General features: G+C 35.2%; 1 protein-coding gene across 1 annotated transcript in view; it reads left to right on the top strand.

Moving 5' to 3' along the window:
* The window catches only part of BAZ1A (bromodomain adjacent to zinc finger domain 1A), a 93,092-nt gene that overhangs the window by 44,336 nt on the left and 20,790 nt on the right, over positions 1-27,966 (top strand). Inside the window, exons 5-19 of the mRNA XM_030854778.3 lie at positions 112-199; positions 4,185-4,319; positions 5,121-5,217; positions 6,014-6,180; positions 8,104-8,199; positions 8,897-9,035; positions 10,351-10,497; positions 14,705-14,800; positions 14,916-15,140; positions 16,539-16,704; positions 16,937-17,050; positions 20,010-20,134; positions 22,958-23,554; positions 25,326-25,489; positions 26,208-26,362. Coding sequence (XP_030710638.1) covers positions 112-199; positions 4,185-4,319; positions 5,121-5,217; positions 6,014-6,180; positions 8,104-8,199; positions 8,897-9,035; positions 10,351-10,497; positions 14,705-14,800; positions 14,916-15,140; positions 16,539-16,704; positions 16,937-17,050; positions 20,010-20,134; positions 22,958-23,554; positions 25,326-25,489; positions 26,208-26,362 — 2,511 coding nt within the window. The remainder of the gene's footprint in view (positions 1-111; positions 200-4,184; positions 4,320-5,120; positions 5,218-6,013; positions 6,181-8,103; positions 8,200-8,896; positions 9,036-10,350; positions 10,498-14,704; positions 14,801-14,915; positions 15,141-16,538; positions 16,705-16,936; positions 17,051-20,009; positions 20,135-22,957; positions 23,555-25,325; positions 25,490-26,207; positions 26,363-27,966) is intronic.

Here is a 27,966-nt window from a genome sequence, read left to right as displayed (position 1 = left end):
TTCTTTTCCTAGGCTTGAAATTGAGGTTATGCATTCAAAAGAGATGATGGAGTTCAGATTGAATTCTTTGATACTAACGCTTTCTTCTTTCTCCTCCTTTTCCCCTTGTAGCCGCAGAAAACACCTATTTTCTCGTGATAAACTAAAGCTTTTTCTGAAGCAACACTGTGAACCACAAGATGGAATCATTAAAATTAAGGTAATCGGAACAGTGATATTATTTGTTGGAAAGAAGGGGAAAAAAGAGAAAAATGAGCGATGTTATAAACTTGTAACATTGTAGAAATGTTACTCCAAATTTGGTTGAAAATAGCTCTCTTTTTATCTGGAGCCAGTTTTAGTAATTTTCATTGGATTAAATACTGTTTTTTGCAATTGCTAGAATTGCTAAGTGGGTCAGGTACTTCCACTTTTTTCCTTGTGTAAAAACGGTCAACCAGGGCTTCCCTGGTGGCACAGTGGTTCAGAGTCTGCCTTCCGATGCAGGGGACACGGGTTCGTGCCCCGGTCTGGGAAGATCCCACATGCCGCGGAGCGGCTGGGCCCGTGAGCCATGGCCGCTGAGCCTGCGCATCCAGAGCCTGTGCTCCGCAACAGGAGAGGGCACAACAGTGAGAGGCCCGTGTACCGCAAAAAAAAAAAAAAAAAAGATCAACCAAGACAGATGAGACTAGAGGGAAAACTTGGAGAAAGAAAAGTTATGGGGAGAAATCCCTGGTGGTCCCGTGGTTAGGACTCCACCTTTCCACTGCATGGAGCGTGGGTTCAATCCCCGGTTGGGGAACTAAAATCCCGCAAGCCACGTGGCTAAAAAAAAAAAAGTTATGCGTGTAGGGCAGCTAGTGCTTTCTAATAGTGTAGTACTGGCTCACAAAAACAGATTCAAAGAACAGTGCTAAAATAGATCCTACTAGATAGGAAAACAATATATATATAATAAAAAGAATCTCAGAGACGAATACTAAGCAGATAGATTATATTTTATTCATAACCATTCAGAGGGAAAAAACCAAGTTTAGAAACCTCACATTGTATACTAAGTAAAAAGTTAAATGGTGAAACTAAAACTGCTTTTTTTTAATGAGAAATATTTAACTCATACTGGGAGAGAGACACTAAGTAGAAAAGCAAAAGAATGGGTTAGAGAGATGTATGCATGTGTCAAAAATCAGCTACTGTATGCTTAAGATTTGTGCATTTCATCATATGTAAATGTTACATCAAAAGAAAAGATATGAATTAAAAGAATAGATGAATTTACTCTATGTGAAAAGTAGCATTTCAAATCTAGAGACCAAGGTAGATTATTTAATAAATAGAACTGGGACCCTTGGTTAACTATTTGAAAAAATAAAGTTGGGTCTAACTTCAAAAAAAAAACAGGACATGAGATAACTCTTAATGTCATTTATGCTGAAGTACTTAGAAGGAGCAGTAGAAAAGAAGTACCAAAGATGAGATTGATTTGACACTATAAACTTATGTAGGTTTAAAAATGTCATGAATATATTTCAAGGGCAAGTGCTGGAGGAAAAATACTTTCAGTGAATACAGTGAAGAGCTCAAATCAATTATAAAACATAAGCACCCCATTAGAAAAATAGACAGACATGATCAAACTTCACAGTGGATGAAGTATTAAAACTTGAAAACACATAAGATAGAATCATCTGAAATAAATAATTTTTAAAATATTTGTCTTTGATAAGAGAACATAATTTAAGCATTCTGTCTATATAGTATTGAACAGGTAGCCATGTAGAATGATGCTTGCAAAAAGTTGATTTAGATACTTGTGATAAGTGGCTAGAACAGTGCCTGACACTTGATAGGCAGTCAGTGAATATGTGAGTAGTTGCATATGTGTATCATAAATAGCCAGCCTAACTTTCTAAGATCTCTTACACATCAGTGAACAAAAACAACCTAATTAGGGAAAAAATGTTGAAGGACATCAGCAGTTATTCACCAGGGAAAACAAAGTCAGTAAACATGAAAAGAAATTCAACTTTACTTAATAAATATTGAAAGTTAAGGTGACAGTAAGCATTTTTCTCTTAGAGTGTAATGAAAGATGGTTAGTGGATATTCTAGTATACTTGCACACACGCACACACCCCCTCAAAACAACAAAGTTTGGGGACTTCCCTGGTGGTCCAGTGGTAAAGAATCCATGTTCCAATGCAGGGGACGCGGGTGCTATCCCTGGTCGGGGAACTAAGATCCCACATGCCGTGGGGCAACTTAAGCCCGTGTGCCACAACTACTGAGCTTGTGTGCTCTGGAGTCCGCGAACCACAACTAGAGAGCCTGTGCACCACAATGAAAGATTCTGCATGCCACAACTAAGACCCGACGCAGCCAAATAAATAAGTAAATAACAACAACAAAGTTTGATAACCTGTGTGTGAGTGTAGACTGCTGTTACGAGTACCTGCAAGAACACAAAGATGTGGTATTTTTGTTTATTGTGTGTGTTGTGTGTGTGAATGAGGACACCTTGGCAATTAATATATTAAAACCTATTTTGACCTTTTTTGGGTATGTATTTGAGAAGAAACCACCCATTCATACTTAAAGGGCAGTTCTCTACATTCACAGGTTATTTAAGTGGGATAGTAGACAGCCATCTTAATGGAATTTATTTTAATGTAAAATCTTAATGGACTCTAGATTTACTCTGATGGCCAGAACTGATTGACTTTTAGGTGTTAACAGCTATGTTCTACCAAAAGCAAAAATATTATATAGAAAATTGAATTCCAAGTAGAAGCATTCCTATTTTGTTAATAACTTAAAATTTTGTATCATCACATTTTCTGTATTTCTGTAAATGGCATTTTTTTTTTTGGAGAGAAAGAAAGAGTGATGATCTCGGCCGTTAGACCAGAAGTAATCTTCAGAATTGCTTAATCAAAAATAAGAAGTTTAGGGACTTCCCTGGTTGTTCAGTGGCTAAGAATCCATCTTCCACTTCCCTGGTGGTGCAGTGGTTAAGAATCCGCCTGCCAATTCAGGGAACATGGGTTTGAGCCCTCGTCCGGGAAGATCCTACATGCCACAGAGCAACTAAGCCTGTGCACCACAACTACTGAAGCCCACGCACCTAGAGCCCGTGCTCTGCAGCAAGAGAGGCAACCGCAATGAGAAGCCCACGCACCGCAATGAAGAGTAGCCCCCACTTGCCACAACTAGAGAAAGCCCACGTGCAGCAACGAAGACCCAATGCAGCAATAAATAAATAAATAAATTTATTTATTTATTTATTTTAAAAAAGAATCCGCCTTCCAATGCAGGGGACACAGGTTCGATCCCTGGTTGGGGAACTAAGATCCCACATGCCATGGGGCACTAAGCCTACGCACTCTAGAGCCCACACGCCACAACTAGGGAGCCCGCGCTCTGGAGCCTGTGCACCGCAACTAAAGATCCTGCATGCCACACCAAAGATCCCGCGTGCCACACCTAAGACCTGATGCAGCCAATTAAATAAATAAATATATTTAAAAAAGAAGAAGTTTAGAGTTGGACATGGATGAAAGGTGAACAAGTTCCAAATACGAAGTAGAAGGAGAGAAACTCTTGATTTTAGCAAATTATCCTAGAACCACACCACTCATGGTAAAGATGAGGTTGACTTCTCCAAACATAAATTTTGAGTTGAAACTTTATAGGAATTGATCAATATTTCTGCTTTTATCCAGACCAACTTTAAAATTTGATACATAAAGTATCTAAGTTATCACTCCAAACTGGGGGGAAAATCTATTCAGCAGTTATAAATGGCTAAAAATATATTGGTTTAATACAGTGGATTTTTTAATATTAAATATATGGATTTTTTATTTACATAGGAAATCTCATACAAAATTAGTCAAAAGCAAACAAAAAAGATTATTGTATAAATGTAATTTTGAGATAGTTTTAGAATTCAGGAAACTTGAAGCATTGAGTGTACTTTATGGTGAAGCAATCCTTTGAATTGTTTTATTTATGGTAAATCTGATTAATTATATAGTTTTTTAAAGGATCAAGAAATAAAATATATGTTACTGCATAATATACGTAAAATTCTAATGGTTTTGACCTGGTCTTTAACAGTAATCATATGATATGTTAGAGCTTATCTATATATGGTTTACTAATGTGTTATTATTGTACCCTGTGTCTTTTTTTTAATGAAGGCATCATCTCTTTCAACGTATAAAATAGCAGAACAAGATTTTTCTTGTTTTTTCCCTGATGATCCACCCACATTTATCTTCAATCTGGCTAACAGAAGAAGAGGGAGACCTCCCAAACGAGTATCTGTTAGTCAGGTAAGTAGAGAATAGATAAAAACTACATTGTAGTTCTTAATAAAACTAACCACAATTAAGAGTAGGATTTGACTCCCTTCCCCTCTGTAGCCTGTAAGAAGGAACACATTCCTTCACACACAGAAAAGGTGTGTACTGTATGTTAATAACTGCTTAGCAATGCGGCTTGTAGAAGTTTCAAGGGTGAATTAGACATGATTCTCATGCCACAGGGATTTTATACTGAAGTGGAAGCAAGCCTATAAGCAATCACTAAAATGTAAAGCAGAATGAAATACAGGGAATAAATTATGGACTTGAAATGTAAAGATCATTTAGAAGATACGAGATAATGATATCACAATTAAGCAGGCTAGAGACCTTAATTTCCCAAGAAATAAAGTAAAAATAAACTTTTGACATGTTTAATATTGGCTACAGAAATGTCTCTGACATGTCTTTTCTCTTTCTTATTTGACGTCTGCGCCATCTAGTTTATAAAGTACCCTGGAAGATTTTTGTTTGTTTGTTTTTCTAATGCATATTTTTAAGGCTCCTCTTATATATTACTCGTTGTTTTTCCTGGGAGGTTTTTGTAGTAATTTGTAGAACTATAGGATTAACTCATATTCTATATGTTACTATGATTAGAGTTAATAAGTGTTCAGTTATACTTTAAATAAAACCTTAGTATAAAGTATAATTGAATTTTTTGTTTTTTATTTTTACTGTAAGAACAAAACAGACCATAAGTTTACAACTTCAGTGGTTCTACAACTTTAGTTTTCTGGGTTTTTGTTTTTGGTTTGTTTTTTTTTTTAGGAGGACAGCATTGCTAATAAACAGACTGTTGCAGGTTATAGGAACACAGCTACTAAAGAAAGAGACAAACTTTTGAAACAAGAAATGAAGTCACTGGGTGAGTTTTAATGTAAAGGATATACCAAAGATCTTGGCAAACAAAGCAGGCTTAATAAATGTTAGTTCTCCAATTCCTTCACCTTCATCTATTGTCTGCCTTCTTAACACCTTTTTTCTCTCCAAAAACTGTTAGTTATAGGAAAGAATATTTCTCTGTGCCCAAGCAGGGGGTGTTTCTAAAATGGCATATTTCTGTTTTTGTTTTTCTTAAGCATAGTTTTTTCCCTCAGATTATAATTAATTTCTTTACTAAATGGGACCTCTGTTTATCTCTTAAAACAGTATTTCAAGGGATAACATATCCCCTGTTGAACTGACCTAATGCTAGATTAAGCACAAGTTGGCAGTTTCTAGGGCTTTCAAACTGTTTTGGGCCATTTTTGTTTGATTCCTACAGCCTTATAAAATGCTGCTTCCCAAATGTGACTGTACACAGGAATCGCTTACAAATCTTACTAAAATGAAGATTCTAAATTAGTAGACCTGGGTGGGAGAAGAGATGCTGCATTTGCAACAAGGTGATACCTTGCTGCTGGTCTTAGGACCACACTTTGAATAGCAGGGCTTTCAAAGGCAGGTATATGTGTTTGTCCCACCACAGTAGTTTGTCTTAAACACAGCCAACTTGCTCTTCCCATTTTAATCACTTGCTGACTCCCTCCAGGAATTTACAACCCCTGGGAGTCTCTCTTGATCTCATTTAACCTTAAGATATTTCAGGGATTCTTTTGTTACATTAAAAAAATGTGTTATTTTCTGTCTGTGTACCTTTCTAAGTTTGACCTTCTCCACAGCTTTTGAAAAGGCTAAATTAAAAAGAGAAAAAGCAGATGCCCTAGAGGCAAAGAAAAAAGAAAAGGAAGATAAAGAGAAAAAGAAGGAAGAATTGAAGAAAATTGTTGAAGAAGAGAGACTGAAGAAGAAAGAAGAAAAAGAGAGGCTTAAAATAGAAAGAGAAAAGGTATACTCAAGTATATTAGTTACGCCCTCCACAGATAGTTAATAGTATTTTATATATTTAAATTCATGGTTAATTTTTCAAATGCTTTTATCACTTTCATTTACATTTATAGTTGTACATAGAGCACTGATAAACAGTACTGGTTTATCTCCCTTTTGCTTTGGAAGATTTAATGAATGATTTAAGGTTCAACATATATGCATGCCTTTACACCTCAAAGCCTCTTCTAAAGTACAATTCTAAAGTTGATTTTCTTCATTATTTAGACTTCCATATTTAGGGAAGACAATATATGTAAAACTTTCAAAAGTAAAATACATCGTTAGAAAAGTACAGTAAAATGCATGATTAATAAGAATTAGTGCAGTGTTCCTATTCTCCTTAAAGAATAAGGTATCTGTGATAATAGGTATTTCAGCAAATCTTTGATTATAATATTCAGCGGTAGATATTCCTTAGAGAATTCTATAGCTAGTTTCTTCTAAAGTCAGTCATTGTCATTGGTTTTCTGGGATATTCACAAGTAGCCTAGGTGTTACACATTGTGCTCATTTAAATTGCATGTGTTTCTTGAATTATTATAGCCCCTTAGGTGGGAGTAGGGAGTGTCTGATACATGTTTACTCCAGAAAAATGTAGAAAACAAGAAAAAAAAAAACCCTTGTAATGTAAATGGTAACATTTAGAGATAGCATTAATACTTTAATTTATTTCTAGTCTTTATTCTGGGCCTTGAAGAATAAGATGCAGTATTTATAATTTTGTATATATATTTTTTGTTTAACATTATAAACATTCCATCATGGTATTAAATAAACTAAATAAGTGAGGTGGAATTTTTAGTGACTGCATGTAATCGTTAATCAAATAGATATAGGTAAACGTTTAAAAATTTTTGCTCATAAATAATGATACTTTGTTCAAATTTATGAACAAAAGTCTTTCCTCTTTTTGGATTGTGTCTCTGGATAAATTTGTAGAACTGAAATAATAGGTCAAGGGTAAGAACATTTTTAAAACTTTCTGTACATGGTGGACATAAGTATTTGTTTGCCAGAGGTACTTATGTATATTCACTTAGCAACAGTGAATGAAAATACCCATCTCATTACATCCTGCAAGAATTATTTGCGGGGAAGGGGAGCTTATTTCAGCAGACCGCTCGAAGCACAGTTAATAAGTTCTGTAACTATCTAGTTGTTTCATGGTAAATTTGATAAGTGTATATCTGTTTATTTTCAGTGTTACTAAATTTCAAAGGAAGAATATTAACGTATATTAAACATATATATTATTACATACATTAACATATATTTATTGGAAATAATTATAATAAAATATTTTGTTTACATTTTGCTTTATTAGAGACTTTTTAGGGTCAGTATTTATCTTGCAGTTTCAAATACCAGAAACAAGAAGTAAGGGTTTCAAAAGACCGAGTGAGCGAAAAGTTCACTAATTGTATACTGTCCCCTCTGTGTGTCTCTAGGCAGTTAGTCAGGTTTAAATGAATCTTGCAAACAAATGTACAAATATAAGGGGAGGTTTTATTTTAGGTACTCTAATAACTTCTTACCTCTTTAGTTAAGATCTAATTGATTTAAAGTAGAGGGAGAGCTGCTATAGACAGAGTTGGATTGAATTAATATTTATCCAGGAGCTGCTATGTGTTGAACATTTTTCATCTTTGTAGCAGTTCTGTCAAGCAGGCATTGTTTTCATCAGTGGTTTTAACACTTTAATGTGCATTAGAATCACCAGAAGTGCTTATTAAAACATCAGTTGCTGGGTCCCAAACCCAGAGTTCATGGTTCAATAGGTCTAGGTAGGGCTCATGTAATTGTATTTCTTACTAGTTCTGAGGTGATGCTGATGCTGCCTTATAAATTTCTTATAAGAATTTTTATTAACCTTTTGTTTTAGGAAAGAGAGAAATTGCGTGAGGAAAAGAAAAAGTATATGGAATACTTAAAACAGTGGAGTAAACCTAGAGAAGATATGGAATGTGATGATCTTAAGGTATGAGCATGTTCTGTGATGTTTCACACACCTGTGTAACAGAGGAAATAGCCAGTTAAGCAAATGCTTATATTTAGAGTTCCAAAGTAACATTGTTAGTATTTTATAACAAGATTTGATAATGATTCTTATTCTGTGGAAATAGTTGGTCATCTGTGCTATCCTTGGTAGTCCAGTAACCACCGGGGCCAGGTGTACATTTAGTTTGATTGCTAGACAAAGATTCTGCTCATCTCCAGAAATAACCAAAGTATCCAAACCAAACTCGTTCATCTCGGTTTATAAGGAACCATTTCTAAGTCAATAGATGATGGATTAATTCTGTTTCATATCCTAAGGAAAATACTGCATTGAAGATCATATTGACATGGCTAATGCCTTGACCTCAGAATCGAGGTTAGGAGTCCTTCTTAACTAGGAAAGGTAGTCAGAAGTATAGTTCAGCCTAAAGATATGTTCTTAGTTTGATGAAGGAAAAAGTCCCTAGAGACTGTGATTTAGTAAAGTTGGAATAAAGCCACAGCATCTATAATTTTTAAAGTTCCAAAGGGGATTATGATAAACATTCAGTGTTGAGAACCACATGAAATAATTCTTTACATGAAATTATTCTTTTAGGTAAAGAGTATATCATACCTATCTTTTACAATTTCCTGTACTTGGTTCAAATAGTTATATAAATTGTTTAATCTTGCAGGAACTTCCAGAACCAACTCCAGTGAAAACTAGACTACCTCCTGAAATCTTTGGTGATGCTCTGATGGTTTTGGAGTTCCTTAATGCATTTGGGGAGCTTTTTGATCTTCAAGATGAGTTTCCTGAGGGAGTTACCCTAGGCAAGTGCTATTGCTGTGTTGTAGTTCACGCTAAAATTAGTGCCTTAAAGGAACAAGTTATTCTCTCTCAAAGTTCTGTGGAGTCACTGGACCCAGCTCTCCAGTCCTTTCTTGGGGTCCTTCATGTGATTACAGTCAGACAGTGGCTGGGACTGAAGTCATCTGAAGGCTCATCTGGCTAGATGTTCATGATGGCTTCCTCACACACGTGCCTGATGCCTCGGTGCTCCTCCACATGGCGTCCCACTCCATCAGAGTAGCCTGCTCTTCTTATGTGGCAGCTGAGTGCTCCAAGAGTCTGGAAGCAGAAACTGCCAGTTTTCTTAAAGGCCAGGCCTGGAACTAGCAAGCCTTACTTCTGCCATATTCCATTAGTTAGGCCTACTGGGATTCAAGGAGGCAAAGGAATAGACTCTACTTCTTGAGGGTGGCATGGTATGTAAGTGCAGGGAGGGGAGAAATTGACAGCCGTATTTGGAGACAAGTTATTGCCTAACTTTAATTTATGATTCTATTTTGCCTCTGCACTTACATACTATTACTTTTTATTTACATCATTTATAAGAGCTAAATTAGTATGAGAAGGGCTTTGGATCCCATTTTAGATTTTTAGCTGACCAATAGCAAAATAATTTTCTTAAGATCCAAATAAAGATTCTCAAAGACAGAATTATAATGCCACTCTTACTTTAATAAGAGTAAATTCTTCAGGAGGGCTTTCACATTCCCTCAGTTTTTCTTTATGAGCTAGGTGAAGCATGAATCATTGTGCCTTACAGATCAAGAAGGTCTAAACAACGCTGGTTTAGGTAAGAAGTTTAGGTTAGATGAATTAGATGAGAAACATTTATGACTTGAACACAATTTTAGGATTACACCTAATGCTGATGATTACCTCTTATGTGCACTATTTGGTAAACAGTAATGTCCCACATAGCTCTTCAGAACAGTGGGACAACAATAACAAATCTTTGGCATTGTTATTCAAGTTAGAGTAAAATTATAATTTTTAATATATGCCTTAATTTGCATCTCAAATTTAAATTAGATGAAATACTGTATCGATCTACTGAGACTAATTTGGCTTTCTTTGAATGCAGTGATTTTGGCTTATGATTTTATTGTATTTTATTGTAATCATTATAAATTATTTTTGATTTTGGCTTGAATAATACTTGGCTCTACTTTGATAAATGGGCAGTTAAGAAAATAGTTACACAGGCTATTGTTGATTAAAATGTTTATTATTCCAATGGAGTTGTTTTTTCAGTACATGACCAGAACTTTAAATTCATTTTAAACATTTTATTCGCAGAAGTGTTAGAGGAAGCTCTTGTAGGAAATGACAGTGAAGGCCCACTATGTGAATTGCTTTTTTTCTTCCTGACTGCCATCTTCCAGGCCATAGCTGAAGAAGAAGAGGAAGTAGCCAAAGAGCAAATAACTGATGCTGACACCAAAGGTCAGAATCCAGTGTTATTGCTTGCTGATAGTAGCTTTGTAGTGAAACTAATTTTTGATTAGTTAATTTTTAACTTTACTTGGCTTTTACAGTTATAAAATTACTTGATTTTTGAGTCATATACTAGCAACACATCATCAGTTGTCTCAGAACACCTTTGTTTTAATGTATTCTGTTTCTGATGGCCTTAAAAATGCTGCAGCCCCCACCCCACCAATCTATCTTGCTTTTTACTCCTTTAGATTTCTCCTGCTTTTTAGGAGCATTACAGATTTCATTGACTAGTATCTGTAATTCCAAGAAATTCTACTAAATAGCACTAATTTTTTTTCCCCACCTAAGGAATTACTTCAGTTGTTGTTATTAATACTTTAAATTGAAAATATTACCACTGATTTCATTTCCTATCTGACAATTTTTAGACCAGAGTTAAATAAAATTTAGTTTTTAAATTTCACTAATTGGTTTGAACTAGAAATTTTGCTCTTTAAATTCTATACAGTTAAGTATCTAGAGTCAGCGTGTGGTACATATTAATGTAGGGAAACTCTTTTTTATTTTTAATACAGAGTAGAGTATGTTCACTGTTTTATTTAGGATTTACCTCAATCAGGGGAATTGTTAAACATTTATATTAAAAGGTTGATTTGACTTCCTGAATAATGCTCTCTGTGAATTTTGCCACATATGAGATGGGACTATTAAACAATACTTTAGTGTATTCCATAAAAATTTACAATAAGAGATAACTATTTAGAGACATCTTGATAGCAGAATCTTGGTAGAAAAAAAATGGGGCATTCCTCCATTCAAATAGCATGGTTGCCCATAGATAATTTGAGCTAATTTCCTTTATGCCTGGTCGATGAAGCAATAGGATAATTATGAGTATGTAGCCAACATCAGCTGCCTTTTGATTTTACAGGCTGAGTTCAAGCAAAATATATTCTCTAGCTTGAGTGCTAATCACCATAGGTCCCTTATCAAGGCCATTTTAGCAATGTGGTCCTCATTGTCATCTCAGATGATTTAGTCAATTAAATGAAACTCTACTAAAGGGAAGACAGAAGGGTAAATCCATTTATAAAACATCTAAAGATTTTCTAATGACAAGTATGAGCACTAAAGATGGACTATCTATGAGAGACAATGTAACGTATATTCATTCTTTTAGCCTTTAGGTTTTCTTAATGACCAATAACATCACAGTGTTACTGACCAAATTCTGACCTTAATACAAGACATAAAGCTTTTTTTAATTCAGGATTTGAAGCAGGTGAATTTTGTAGTTTTGGAAATCCTGATGACAAACAGTGGAGTCAAAAGGAAATTGTATTGGAAAATCAGCTAATGTAAAGGAAACACATATGTAACTGTTGACGTTTGTATTGCCATTATATTTTCTATTCATGATTTGTTTGATCTGCAATTTTTATAGCTCTACTCCTATGCAGAACTGTCTATAAAGTCTACCTCTGAATAAGTATTGACCATTAAATAAAGGTTTTAATGCTCCTTTTGAAACTATTTAAATGTTAGGGAGGGAGAAAAAAATACTCCAGGAATTTCACCCTTCTCCCACTTGCATATTATTATTGGCCACATTTTAAATGGTTATTTCAGTTTCATTAAGGGCCCTAGGCTGTTCCCCCCGGGTATTTTTCATATGTTCTCCCATCTCAGTAACAAAAAAGCTCTTCCATAGTCTTCCTGAAAGCAACTGAATAATCAAATGGGATTGAATATTCTTTTACTTCCTCTTTAGCTGGTCTTATTATGTAAGGTGTTTCTTGCTATTTTTAGAAATTGGGCAGAAGGTAAAAGCATGAATTTATCTTAGTGATGAAAAAACTGAGGTTCGGTGCAGTTATTTACTGAAGATCACAAAGATAGTAAGTGACCACAAAGCTAGTAAGACACTGTATATATATATGCGTTGTTTCATTTAATCCTCATACCACCCTTGTGAGGAAGATGTAATTATTTTCTTCCTTTTACATATAAAGAAACTTAGTCTTAAGGAGTTTAATTAACTTGCCCAAAGACATTTGGCTAATAAGAAAGTGACAGGATAAAAACTCAGGCACTCTGGCCTAGAGCCTCATAATGACTGTTATATTACCTTATTATATGGCAAAGAAGTAATTATCTGTCTTCAAGAACATCTAATTTCTTTGGTCTTTGGTCTCCCTGTTTTTATATCAAATCTTGGAGATTTTGACCAATTTTTTAACTCTTCTATTAAAAATATCAATTCCTCTTGTTAGTCGTACATCATGAACTTAAATGCCTTTCAAAGTACAGGAAAAAGAGCATTCTCCTTATATAGAATAGTTTTGTGTATTTGCTGAGATGTTATTCTTTAGTGTTGAAATTGTGTGTACCTAATTCTAGATTATGATGGTGATAAATATATCTTTCACATAGTCAAGCCATATACAGTTCAGCTATATTCTCTTGGTATGATGTACCTGAGTGACTGTCTCGGCAAATCCTAGAATGATATTTACAGTTTCTTGAGAGTGCAATTTGGTAGACAACTGAGTTAAAGAATACATATTTTAACGTGTTAAACACAACTAAAAGTAAGCTGTCATTCTGTTGGTTGTCCATTTCCTAAGGCCTTTGTCCTAGGAAAATTATAACTTACTATAGATAAAATAGGTTGAATTGCTGCAAAGGAAGAGAACCAGTACACTTATACAGCTCTGTAACTAGGACTGTTGTTAATTTTAGACTGCCTGTATTAATTTTAAATTTGTTTGGCTTTATATGTAAAATGAAAATTGAAAAAGTTTTAGGTCTGGTATTTCCCTAGTGAGGAAGAATATAATGTCTGTCATTTTGACTAGATTCATGGCCTGGTAGGAATAACTTATGCACATATATGTAGTATTTAGTCAGATAACTTCTCCTGTGTGGTAGTGTTTATGCTTTAAATGCCATGAAATTGTCAATGACTGTAATCAAACATAATCCCAGAGCTGCCTTTTTCCTTTAGTAAAGGACAGCACTTCTGTTCTCTAAGGTCCATTTTTTTAGCTTGTGAACTTTGGGGAGGGAATCATATAGTAGAAAGTTAAGGAACCACAGAACCAGGTTAGCCCAGTGATTTTCCAACTCTAATCCATGGAGCTCTACAAATTGTACAGGGATTCCTCTGTGCTACTGCAACAGAGTTGGAAAAATGAATGGGCAGGATTGTCATCTCTATTCCCTACTTTAACAAGGGCATCTTTTATCTCTTTTATATTGTACTTCCAAGAAATACTTGAAGAATTTGGAAACTGCTGATCTAGACTTACCCCTGTAAGAAAAATGAAGCCAAATAAGTGACTGGTCTAAAGCCTACATAACTAGGAACTAGGGATTGGCAGAGTTAAGACTAGAATATACATTATCTGACTCTTAGTCTGAAGCTGTGTCTGCTGTACTTTGGTATAAGAGAAGGGCTTTTTATCAGCTTAAAGTTTTTTCATAGGTGACATTTTAATTTTATTATGTATGTAAGGAATAATTATATATTCTAATGGTTTAAACACATTTGTGCCAGTAGATTTGCTCTTTAGTCCTATTTGTAGGCTAAGCACTGTTTTCAAAGCTAAAGGAATTTACTTAGAAAATACAGGGATATCTTCCTATTGTTTCATGGATCGGTGATTTTTCAAAATAAAAACAAGCAATTTAAATGAAGAGGATAAATCTCTGGTTAAGTGACAGCAGTACTGTCTTTAAGTTCTTTTAGCTCTTTTTCTGTGCTGTTTTTGTGATGATTACAACTTATACTTTGTTATGATTCAATCTTAAAATATTTAGAAAAGATTTGGGTACCTTCAATGGATTCTGATTTTCAAAGTAGACTTTTCTAAAGTTATGTTGAGCAAGGAGATTTGTTTTTCATTCTAAAGTGTATTTTACCTTTTTTTTTTTTTTTTGGAATGTGTATGTGCACCTTGTTGGTAACTTAGAAATTGTCTTCTCTCTGTTAAGTAAGGGAAAAATTAGTGTGTAGTGCATGTCTTAGGATTTATAGTTTTAGTTGGATACTAGGCAGAATGTAAAGGATGCTTGTTGTACCTAGCGTTGGTTCTTTTGAGGTTCCTGAATGTTAAGCTGTTTGCTGTTTCTTTCATCATTTTAAAAGGGCATTATTCCCAAACGTCCAAGCTTTGATTTGCACTAGAATAAAGTATTTATTTCCTTAAAGATTTAACGGAGGCTTTGGATGAAGATGCAGACCCCACAAAATCTGCACTGTCTGCAGTTGCATCTTTGGCAGCTGCATGGCCGCAGTTGCACCAGGGTATGTGTAGGTTTTATTTTTTGTTTGCTTTTTTATTTTTATAAAGGTATATTTTACATTGCTGAGGACTTATTGTTTATATTCTAAATGACTATATCATTTTTAACAACTATAGGCTGCAGTTTGAAAAGCTTGGATCTTGATAGCTGCACACTTTCTGAAATCCTCAGACTACACATCTTAGCTTCAGGTGCTGATGTAACATCAGCAAATGCGAAGTACAGGTATCAAAAACGAGGAGGATTTGATGCTACAGATGATGCCTGTATGGAGCTTCGTTTGAGCAACCCCAGTCTAGTGAAGAAACTGTCAAGCACTTCAGTGTATGATTTGACACCAGGTAAACTTTGCAAGTTAGAATTTGTATAACCTGCCTACTTCCTACCCTCTTATCCTCTTACGCCCAGAAAACTTGGTAGCTGATGAGAAAATTTTAGGTGATATTCAGTTTTAAAAGAGAAGGAGAGGAATTTCCCTGGTGACGCAGTGGTTAAGAATCCACCTGCTAATGCAGGGGACACGGGTTCGAGCCCTGATCCGGGAAGATCCCACATGCTGCGGAGCAACTAAGCCCGTGTGCCACAACTGCTGTCACAACTACTGAAGCCTGCACACTTAGATCCCGTGCTCCACAACAAGAGAAGCCACCCCAATGAGAAGCCCACGCACCGCAATGAAGAGTAGCTTCCGCTCGCCGCAACTAGAGAAAGCCCGCGCACAGCAACAAAGACCCAACACAGCCAAAAATAAATAGATAAATTAATTTTTTTAAAAAAAGAGAGAAAGCAGTCTTTAAAAAAAATTGTTGGAATACAGTGATGTAAATTAACTACTGTTGCTTTTTCTATTTGGATTTTCTATTACTTTAAAAATTTATGGGGACTTCCCTGGCAGTCCAGTGGTTAGGGCTCTGCGCTTCCACTGTGGGGGGCGTGGGTTCAATCCCTGGTTGGGGACTAGGATCCCACGTGCTGCGTGGTGAGGCCAAAAAAAAAACCAAACAAATTGTCGTTAGTTTACTACATCTACTAAGTTTAGAAGGATAAGTGAGAAGTAGCTAGCTTTCACTTTTACTTATAGTATATCAGAAATTTAAGCTGTAGCTGCAAAATTCTAATATTCACTTGAGTGTTTGTGCCTCAGTTTTACATATGAGGCACAATATGTAAAAATAAGATGAAGTTATTTTTCCCTTCCTTTTCTAAATAAAAAATTACAATGTACGAATATATAGAATTGAATATGCTTAATTAAGAAAACATATAATAAGAATACCTAATTCGTAAGATTCATATAGTTAAAAAAAATTTTTTATTGAGATATAGTTGATCTAACATTCATGTAATTTTTATAATTTATAGTAGTGTTTTGTGCAGTCTTTTCAGAGTAGCAATTTGCGTATTGCCTTTTTTTTTAATTCATGTGGTTATAACTTAGTTTTGATTTGAACTTCATACATGAGCCTGAAAATTAAAACTTGAAAATTAATTCTTTGCAATTAGAAAATTTTTCATGTCTGTTTAATTAGTATATAAGGTAGTCATTAGTATTTGAAATGCCTTGTCTATCACATAACTGTTAATTGGATTCAAAGTTGCTTTTTTTCCATACATGCCACTGGCATGTTTGATCCTAAGAAACTTTTCTCTGGTCTTTATTAAACATTTTCACATTGAGCCACAAATTAAAATTTTTCTTGTCATTGATAATCCAGAAGTTACTTACCAATTTTTGACAGGAGAAAAAATGAAGATACTTCATGCTCTCTGTGGGAAACTACTGACCCTAGTTTCTACTAGGGATTTCATTGAAGATTATGTTGACATATTACGACAGGCAAAGCAGGAGTTTCGGGAGTTGAAAGCAGAACAACATCGAAAAGAGAGGGAAGAAGCAGCTGCTAGGTAAGAAATAATTATAGTCAGTTGTGCTAATGAAAGTTGCTTATTTCTTTGCATCTGAAACCATGTTGGGCTGCGGTGTGGCACTGGCTCACACTGAGAGGTTATGAATAGATTAACTACTTTATGGTTTTGTGATAACATTTGGAGCGTTTTCTATAATTTTATGATTAAAGGCAAGATACTAAAAGTTAAAAGTACCAGATAGACTATAATATTTTATTTTAACTTTCAGAATTCGTAAAAGGAAAGAAGAAAAACTTAAGGAGCAAGAACAAAAAATGAAGGAGAAACAAGAAAAACTAAAGGAAGATGAGCAAAGAAACTCAGTTGCAGATACATCTATTGGGTATGGTTTGAATTACACTGCTTATCTGGATCACATAAAGAATAAAAATCAGCACCTTAAACTCTAAAATGCTTTCAAAATTTTTAGAAAACATATAATAGTGTCAGCAAGCCTATGAAATTTACATACAGACAGTCCTCAGATATACATGTGTTATGTTTAAAAAGAAAAAAAAAGCACTTCCAGGGAATCTAGAACTCATTTTCTCATAGAATTAATGTTATAAATTATAATTTCCCAGAAAACTTTCAATAGGCTATTGTTAACCAGTTTCTAGCATTACTAGTAGGGTCTCTCCTCTCCACCATCATCACCACAGTTGTACACTGTGTTTACAGAGCTCCTTCAAGCCTTTTGAGGAATAGAGATGAGATTGGAGCTTTTGGTAGGTGTAGGGAGAGGATGTCAGCATCTTAAATAATTTAGTGACTGCCTAAGTATTTCATTTAATTTCAGCATATTAGGGATGAAGATTGGCTGTGAAGACAAATTGGAATTTTTCCCATACTGTAGATGGCAAATCATATTCAAATTTAGCAGAAATAATAATTTTTAAATAAAATCTGCCAAGGAAGTTCTAAAAATCTCAGTATTCCAAATTTAGTGTATTGACTTTTGATTATACTTTCATGTAAAAATACCTATTACATCTTAAGATCATAGGTCACAAACTTGCATCAGTTGTATTTTATATGGCCATCAGTAATACTTTAAGGAATTTATTTGGATACCTTAAGAAAGTTAATAGATATGACACCTAAAGTACAAGCAACCAAAGAAAAAATAGATAGATTCACCAAATTTGAAAACTTTTGTGCTTCAAAGAACACTATCAAGAAAGTAAAAATAGCAGCCCAGAAAATGGGAGAAAAATTTTGCAAATCATGTATCTGGCGTCCAGAATATATAAGGAACTCATACAACTCGACAGTAAAAAGACAGCTCAATTTAAAAAATGGGCAAAGGATTTTAATGGACATTTCTCCAAAGAAGATAAACATGAAGCTCATAAAAAGATGCTCAACATCATTAGTCATTAGGGAAACGTATATCAAAACCACAATGAGATACTACTTCACGCTTACTAGGATGGCTGTAATTCAACTGAGGGACAGTAACATATGTTGGTGAGAATATGAAAGAATTAGAACTCTCATACATTGCTCACAGGGATGTGTAAAATGGTGTGGCTGCTTTGGACCAAGTTTGGCAGTTCATCAAACTGTTTAAACCATATGTTACCACGTGACCAGCAGTTCCACTCCTAGGTGTATATCCAAGAGAATTAAGAACATACATTCACTTAAAAATGTATACACGAAAGTTCATAGCAGCATTATTCTTAATAGCCAAAAAATGGTAACAACCCAAATGTCTATCAATTGATGAATAGATAAACAAAATGATATATTCCTTCTGTGGTATATCCATATAGCAGAATGTTATTCAGCAATAAAAGGAATGGAATTCTGATACATGCTACAACATGGATGAACACCTTATGCTAAGTGAAAGAAGCTAGTCACAAAAGGCCATGTGTTGTATGATTGCATTTATAGGAAAAGTCCAGAATAGGCAAATCCATAGCAGAAAGTAGATGAGTGGTTACCAGGGGCATTGGGGGAAAAGGAACTGAAAATGGCTATGTGGTTTTTCTTTGGGGATGGTGAAAATGTTCTGGAATTAGATAGAGGCAATGATTGTATAACCTTGTTAATATTACTAAAAACCACTGAATTGTACACTTTAAAATGGTGATTTTTATGGTATGTGAATTATATCTCAATTTTTTTTACATTTTGTAAACTTTTTCCAATTATATTGAGATGTAATTGACATAAAGTATTGTATTCATTTAAGATGTACAAAACAATGATTTGACAAATGCATATATTGTGAAATGATTACCATAGTTTCATTAAAATTCATCACCTCACATAGTTACAAATTTTTTTTCCTTGTGATATCTTAAATTATTAAAAAGTGAAAATAGGCATGTTACAGATCCCACCACTTCATGTTTTTTGTACTCATCTAGCCTCACTCGTTTACATTATCTCTCTGGTTCCTGAATACATTTGAGTTTACAAAACTGTCTTTGAATGTAGAACATAAATGGTAGAATTAACTCAGGTTTCATACAACTTTAGTTTTGATTTGGACAATATAGTGGATTAAACATATTGTGTTCATTCTTCCTACTTATTATATCTGAAGTTTGTCTGCATCTCTCCTCCACTCTTTGTCTGTTTATCTCCTTTATACTCTGAGCCACCATCACCTCCCAGCCAGTTACCTGGACTATTACAGTGACCTCTTTACTGGTCTCCCCTCATCTACTTTCTCTCTCAGATGATTTTCCACATAGCAGCAAAAGTGCCTTCTAATCATGTCATTTCCCATTTCTAAATTCGTCCACTTTTTTCCCATTACTTTTTTTTTCCCATTGCTTTTTGAATGATGCCTTACAAGGCCCAGTATGACCTAGCCCTGCTTTTTCTCATTCATATCTTCAATTACTTCTTCTTTGTTTACACCTTCTCAAAATTATAAGCTCCTTCCTTTTCCCTTGAGCTCAGTGCCTTAGCATGTTATCCCCTCTGCTAAAAATGAAGATTTCTTCTTACCTGCCGCCTTACCCATCCCCAGTCTCCATAGTCCCGCAGTTTAAATGTCACTTCTTTAAGCAAGCCTCTCTTGGTCCCTGAGACTAGATTTGGTTCTCCTGGAAATGCTTTCATAGCATTTTGAACTTCTCCTTTTTTAGTAGTTATTACATATTTTAATTTTACAATGATTTATATAATTATCTGTTTTCTCTGCAAGACTGTAAACTCTGTGTTATCTCGTTCACTACTTCCTAAGCATAATGCCTGGTACTTCATACGCAGACAATAAATATTTCATGAATGGAATTATATATTCATTAATGAATATAATTTTTGTTTTCATCCTTAAGGGAAGAAGAAAGGGAAGATTTTGATACTAGCACTGAGGGCAAAGAAACAGAGCAAAAGGAACAAGATCAAGACACAGTTACTGAGGATGAAGATGACCCAGGATCACATAAAAGAAGCAGAAGGGGTAATACAGAATTTCTTACGGGCATTCTTGCTTGTTTTTAATTGATAAGGCATTTTATTAATTCACTATTCTGAAATATATATTAGATTGCTTCCATTTGAGATTCCAAGGTGTGTTTGTTGAGTTTTCATATTTACTACTTTATATTGACAAAATAGAAATTTTTATTCTATAACATACTCATTCGACATGCACTGAATGCCTCTTAGTTGCTAGAGGTACAAGAGATCAGTAATGCTTGTAATTGGTGTCATATTGATGGGAATGGATATCTCTGCTGCCTTAAAATAATTTCATAAATTGCTGGATCAAAGGAAATACATTTTTTTGAAAGCTTGGTACAAATTACTTCTGAGGATCTCTAACCGTCTTCATTTGATAACTATTAAAGGAGATCCTTAAGTTTATTCTGTGCCTCTAATTTGGATGGTATCTTTTTTTTTTTTTTGCTTTATTTTCTAAATGGTTATTATAAGTAGACAGAAAATCTCTTGTATCATGGAGGCTGTACTGTCTGATTACAATGCAATTGATTTAGAAATCCAAAGCAAATAAACCTCATATTATTAGAGTTTAAAACAAACTTCCAAGTAATGGGTCAAAGGAGAAACCCTAATGGAAATTAGAAAATATTTAAAACCAATTAGTACTGCATATTAACACTTGTTGGATACAGTCCCTCCACTTAAAGGAAAATTTATATAGCTTTAATACAAATTAAGAAAGAAGAAAGGCAAATTGAGCTAGGCATTCATTTAAGAAGTTAGAGGTAGAAACTGGAATAATCTCCCCAAATATAAGGAAACAGTAGATATGAGTAGAAATTAATAGGAGATAAAACTGCAGTAGAGCCAAAAGTTTGTTCTTTGAAAAAGACACAAACTGGATAAACCTTTGTTGAAATTGATTTGGGGGGAGGCGGTCACAACAAAAAATTAGGACTAAAAATGGAAGCAACGTAACTACAGATGGAGCAGAAATTTAAAGATAAGTGGGGGGGCTTCCCTGGTGGCGCAGTGGTTGAGAGTCCACCTGCCGATGCAGGGGACACGGGTTCGTGCCCCGGTCCAGGAAGATCCCACATGCCGCGGAGCGGCTGGGCCCATGAGCCATGGCCGCTGAGCCTGCACGACCGGAGCCTGTGCTCCGCAATGGGAGAGGCCACAACAGTGAGAGGCCCGCATACCGCAAAAAAAAAAATAAATAAAAATATAGATAAGCGGATAACATAACAATTTTATAGCAGTAAATTTGAAAATAGAGGCCAAAAAGGAGCAAAACCCTAGAAAAGTGCAAATTATAAAAATGGATTAAAGAAAAAATTTAAAATGTGAATCGTCCTAAACCATTAAAGATTTTGAATTCATATTAAAAGCCTTCCTATAAGGAAAACATCAGTCCTAGGCAACTTTATGGTGAATCTGCCAAATTTTAAAGAAGCAGATAATTCCAATCTTACACAAACTCTTTCAGGCAAAAGAAATAGAAAGAAGAAACACTCCCCAACCATTTAAGCAATATGACAGTGACTGAAACAAGAGAGAGGTCTAATTCTTCAACACAGCATAAAAGTCCAGGCAGGTCACGAGGAATCCAGGCTCCTTCTGTCTTGTTGGTACTGTCATCCTTAGGGTTTTGCTGCCATCCTCATGTTCCAAAATGATTTATCACCTTGTCTCCATTCTATCTAGTTGGAAGAGGGAAAGAAGAAAAAGAGGCATAACCCAGAGGTTACATATAATGCTTCTGCTCCCACCTCTTTGACCAGTAGTTTCTAATGTAGCCATGTTTACTAGGGAAAGAGGGTCTGGGAAATGTTGTCCTTCTTTTGGATTGCTAGGTGCCTAATAATTAAGGGTTCTGTTACCTTAAAGCAAAGGTTAGTAAACTATAGCCCATTGACCAAATCTGCCCTGCCCCCTGTTTTAATATTACCCATGAGCTAAAAAGAGTTTTTACAGTTTTAAATAGTTGAAAAAATTTTATGAAGAATGATATTTTGTGAAGTGAAAATTACATGAAATTCAGACTCAGTGACCATAAATAAATTTTTATTGAATATAGCCATGCTCATTCATTTACGTATTGTCTATGGCTGCTTTCATGCTACAGTGGCAGAGTTGAGTAGCTGTGACAAAAACCATATGACCCACACAGCTTAAAATATTTACTAACTAGCCCTTTACAAAAGTAGTTTGCTGACTCCTGCCTTAGACAAAGGACTGAATGTATGGTGCAAAATAACTAACAGACTGTGCCCATACTCTCCAGTATGGAGATGGAAGATTTTTGTGTGTCCCTTTATATTTAAGTGTGTCAGTTTCTTATTAACATAGTATATTAGTCTATTTATGCTGCCATAACAAAATATTACAGACTGGGTGGCTTAAACAACAAATTTATTTCATCACAGTTCTGGAGGCTGGAAGTACAAGATCAAGGTGGGTTGATCAAGCAGGGTTGATTTCTGGTGAGGCCTCTCTCAGCTGGTGATAGCACCTTCTCACTGTGTCCTCACATGACCTTTCCTCTGTGCCCACAAGTGGAGAGGGAGCTCTGGTCTCTCTTCCTTAAAGACACCAGTCCTGTCGGATTAGGGCCCTGCCCTTATGATCTCATTTAACCTTAATCACCTCGTTAAAGGCCCTGTCTCCAAATTCAGTCACACTGGGGTTTAGAACTTCAACCTATGAATTGGGGGTATGGGGGGTGGCGCATACAGTTTAGTCCAAAACGTATAGTAACTTGGGGTAGCTTGTATCATATTTTTGTAATGAAAATTTAAAGTATGATGATGGTGATCAAAGGTTGTTTCGATTATAGGGAAAAGGGGACAAAATGGATTTAAAGAATGTACAAGGCAAGAAGAGGTCAACAGTGTAACAAGAGAGCCTCTTACTGCTGATGAGGAAGAAGCTTTAAAACAGGAACACCAACGGAAAGAGAAAGAGCTCTTAGAAAAAATCCAGAGTGCCATAGCATGTACCAATATCTTCCCCTTGGGCCGCGACCGCATGTATAGGCGGTATTGGATTTTCCCTTCTATTCCTGGATTGTTTATTGAAGAGGATTATTCTGGTCTCACTGAAGACATGCTGTTGCCTAGATCTTCATCATTTCAGGATAATGTACAGCCTCAAGATCCTCAGGTATCCACTAAAACTGGAGATTCTTTGATGTCTGAATCTACCTCCAGCATTGACCAAGGTCCGTGTGATGATTCTGTGCAGCTGCCAAAACCAGTGCATAAGCCAAATCGGTGGTGCTTTTACAGTTCTTGTGAACAGCTGGACCAGCTTATTGAAGCTCTTAATTCTAGAGGACATAGAGAAAGTGCCTTAAAAGAAACTTTGTTGCAAGAGAAACGCAGAATATGTGCACAGCTAGCCCGTTTTTCTGAAGAGAAGTTTCATTTTTCAGGTAAATTTTCAATGGAACCTATTTCCTTTATTTTTCTTCCCCAATAATCTCTGGCTCAGGATTAAACATTTTTCAAACTATTAGAGCTGTGTTTAAAACAACTTCTCTTTCCTTTGGACTATGCTCTCAGTTCCTAAGTTAGGGAAAGTTTGCCAGTTAGAGAAATCAGGTTTTCTAGATTCCACTGGCTTCCATTTGGATTATGAGAAACACAGCTGACAATGTGAGAAGTTATGTACTCTTCCTGATCTCATTCCTTGATCAGTAGATTGAATACCTGAGGCAGTAAGGTTACCATCGGGTTTTGAGATCTAATAATGAGTGAGTTCACTCACTAGAGGTTTTGGCTGAGGGTCCAGGGACAGTTTCCATTAGTGATCACGCCTTTGGAGATGGGCTGCAAGGACAGATCAGGTAGCAATATTTCTTATTTGATGGCTGGTCTATTGATGACAGATAAGAGAAAGCAGTAAGGCATTTATAGGTGTAAATGAAATTTTCTAGGTAGAGAACTCTTAAATTTAGGGTCATATTATTACCATGACTACTTTAATTCTCTTCAGGATTAAAAACTGTTGATCGCAATTCTTTAACAGCTTTAAAGCTGAGATTTTAATTCATAACACTGTACAATTCACCCATTTAAAGTGTACAATTCAGTGGTTTTTTTGTATATTCTTAGATATGTGCAACCATCACACAGTCAATTTTAGAACATTTTCATCATCTCAGAAAGAAATCCCATACCCTTTAGCTGCCACCCCTGTAGACCTAAGCAACCACAAATCTATTTTCTGTTACTGTAAATTTCCTTGTTTGAATATTTTATATGACTGGTATCATATAGTATATGGTCTTTTGTGATTGACTTCTTTCACTTAGCATAATGTTTTCAAGGTTCATTTAAGTTGTACTTCATTCCCTTTTATGGCCAATTAATGTTCATTGTATACTATATTTTACTTATCCATATGTTAGTTGATGGACATTTCTGTTGTTTCCACCTCTTGGCTATTACGGATAATGCTGCTGTAAACATTTGTGTACAAATTTTTGCTGACACATGTTTTCATTTCTCTTGGGTATATACCTAAGAGTGAAATTACTAGATCATATGGTAATTCTGTTTAATCATTTGAGGAACTTCCAGACTGTTTCCTAAAGTGGCTCACCATTTTATATTGAGGGTTAAAATTTCTCCATGTCCCTGTCAACACTTGTTATTCCCTGACTTTTTGATTCTAGCCATTCTAGAGGTGTGAAGTGGTATCTCATTGTGGTTTTGATGTGTATTTCCCAAATGGCTAATGATCTTGAGCATCTTCGCATGGTCTTATTGGCCATTTGTATATCTTCTTTAAGGAAGATATGGTCTGATACGAAGTGTGTTCAGGGGAATTCCCTGGCGGTCCAGTGGTTAGGACTCAGAGCTTTCACTGTTGTGGGCCCCTGGTTGGCAAACTAAGACCCCGCGAGCCTCGCGACTCAGCCAAAAAAAAAGAAAGAAAGAAAAGCATGTTCAGATCCTTTGCACATTTTTAAATTGTATTATTTGTCTTTTTATTGAGTTGTAAGAGTTCTTTACATATTCTAGATACAAATCACTTATCAGATAAATGGTGTGCAAACATTTTCTCCTTTTTTTTCCCCCTCCACACTTGAGGATTTACTGAGTGTTTTTATATCCATTGTCTCACAATCATACAGTCAGATGGGTAATTGTATTTTTTAATGAGAAAATAATAATAAAGATATTTGATAACTATTTCAGACAAACCTCAAACTGATAGCAAACCTACATATAGTCGGGGAAGATCCTCCAATGCATATGATCCATCTCAGATGTCTGCAGAAAGGCAGCTTGAGTTGAGGCTGAGAGATTTTCTTTTGGATATTGAAGACAGAATTTACCAAGGAACATTAGGAGCAATCAAGGTTTGTCCCTGCTCCCATTTTAAATTTGCCTAATTACCAGAATATTGGCCATATTTGTTAATTTATTTGATATAGTCAAGGCATGTGTGTTCTGAATAAATACCAGGAAGTGATATATTTTTTTATGAAAACTAACTTTATTCCCCTGTATCAAATTGTTTATATATAGATAGAAATCTTTCTTAAATATGCTATATGACTATCTGCTTTCTTAAACAGAATTTAATGAACATAATTGACCTTTTTTAATATTAACTTTTGGTGTTTAAAAAGTATCTGTTTTATGGCATTTTCATCCGAGATGTTGAAATGTGTAAGGATATTTTCTTCTTCCTTGACTAGCTCCTGCCTCCTCTGCTGAGTCTGGTTTGTTTATTGGTTTCTTTGTTACCTTTTTAAAATCTGTAAGTAATTCATGCTTGGTATGTGTGTTCTGTTCATTCCTTTGCTATCATCTGTCACTTTTTTGCTACTGTCAGGTGACCAATCTTAGAATTGTTTATGATTTCACTATATAGAGAGTAAGGTATTAAAGCTTCCATCTATGAATGATAGGAATTCCATTTTGGCCACTTAGTAACCTTATTTTTAGACCCCTTTTTGATTCACAATCTGTTCTAGAATATTCATGACTTTTTCATATGTACATTGAACCTCATACTTCTTAGGAACAGTATATGTCATTTTTCAGGGTTAGTAAATTTGGTTTTTGTTACAGGTTACAGACCGAAACACCTGGAGATCAGCATTAGAAAGTGGACGGTATGAGCTGTTAAATGAGGAAAACAAGGAAAATGGTATAATTAAAACTGTGAATGAAGATGTAGAGGAGATGGAAATTGATGAGCAAGCAAAGGTCATAGTAAAAGACAGGTACAAAAAGGATTTTCTAAAGTAATCATCACTTTTCCTTGCCATTTTATACTCTTTTTTTTAAGTAAATGTTTCTTTTTCTTCAAAAAATTGTTTTAAAATCTTATTGTGAGGACCTTAATATTTGTAACCACTGAAGTGATGATTTTGCTAAACCACAGGTTCTCTGTCACTCCACTTAGTATTAAAGCAGCTGAAAGACACCTTGTTAGGATAATGATATTGATAGTTACTCAAGTTTTTAAAAACTCTTTGAACTTAAGGTTTTATTAATTTCAGAAAGTAGCTTTACACTATCCATTTGTCTTTTCTGTAGGAATACTTAGTAAACTGTAATAGACTAAAATATTATTTGAGCCATTAGTCAGAACCTATTTATCTATAGACAGATACTTTTACTTTTTCAGAGTTATTTTGGATAGTATCTGCCCTTAAGGATAAGTTTTATTGTCTAGAAGGAAATGGTGGAGAGACATTAAGCTAACAATTATAGAACAGGGTCAGAGTTCTGGTAGTAAATACCCAATGCAAATGTAACACATAGGAGGGCTTCTTATCTTGGTAGAATATGGAAAACAGCAAAGGAAGTGCAAGAGGAAGTGACTGTGAACCTGAGACCTAAAGGTGGAAAGGATATGAGACTGGGAGGGAAGACATTATACCAAAGGCTTTGAGTGAATGAGCTTGTACTTTTTTTTTTTTTTTTTAACATCTTTATTGGAGTATAATTGCTTTACAATGGTGTGTTAGTTTCTGCTTTATAGCAAAGTGAATCAGCTATACGTATACATACATCCCCGTATCTCCTCCCTCTTGCGTCTCCCTCCCACCCTCCCTATCCCACCCCGCTAGGTGGTCACAAAGCACCAAGCTGATCTCCCTGTGCTATGCGGCTGCTTCCCACTAGCTATCTATTTTACGTCTGGTAGTATATATAAGTCCATGCCACTCTCTCACTTCGTCCCAGCTTACCCTTCCCCCTCCCCGTATTCTCAAGTCCATTCTAATGATCGTTTTAGCTGCAGCATGGAGATTTATTGCAAAGGGAGTAAGATTGGAGGCGAAGGAACTGGTTAGTTAGGAGGCAGCTATAAGTAAAAGTTGAAGCACGAGAAACAGAGATAAGCTGCCTGAGATACTTATCCCTTAAGGTCCTGAAACCTTTCCCCTAAGCTTTGTCTCATCCACCTTCCCTCCTCTCGATATCTGCCCTTGTAACGTCCTTAAATGACTTGATAGTTAGTTTAGCTCTTGATTCATGTTTTTATCTCCCTTTCCTATTAGCTTATGAGAACTCCTAGAGATTGAGGGAAACTATTTCTTACACAGATGTAAGTAAGCATTTGGATGAATAAGTGGATTCAAGTTTCACCTAATAGTGTTTTTAAGTACTATAAAACTCTTCAATTTTTTTTGGTGAATATGATCTTTATAGCACAACATAGAAAAGTATGAAATAATCTGAAAATTAATGATAAATGGAAAAAGAAAATACAACCATGGGTTAAAATATTAGATATATACTTTGATGGGAAATTTTTATGACAAATATAAATATAATTTTATTCTTTTATTCTGTTTCCAAGATTTCTTCAACATATAAG

The sequence above is a fragment of the Globicephala melas genome, chromosome 2 (assembly GCF_963455315.2).
Source record: "Globicephala melas chromosome 2, mGloMel1.2, whole genome shotgun sequence".
Taxonomy (NCBI): Eukaryota; Metazoa; Chordata; class Mammalia; order Artiodactyla; family Delphinidae; genus Globicephala; species Globicephala melas.
Note: the sequence above shows the minus strand (reverse complement) of the source record. Positions and strands in the feature narration are given on the sequence as shown.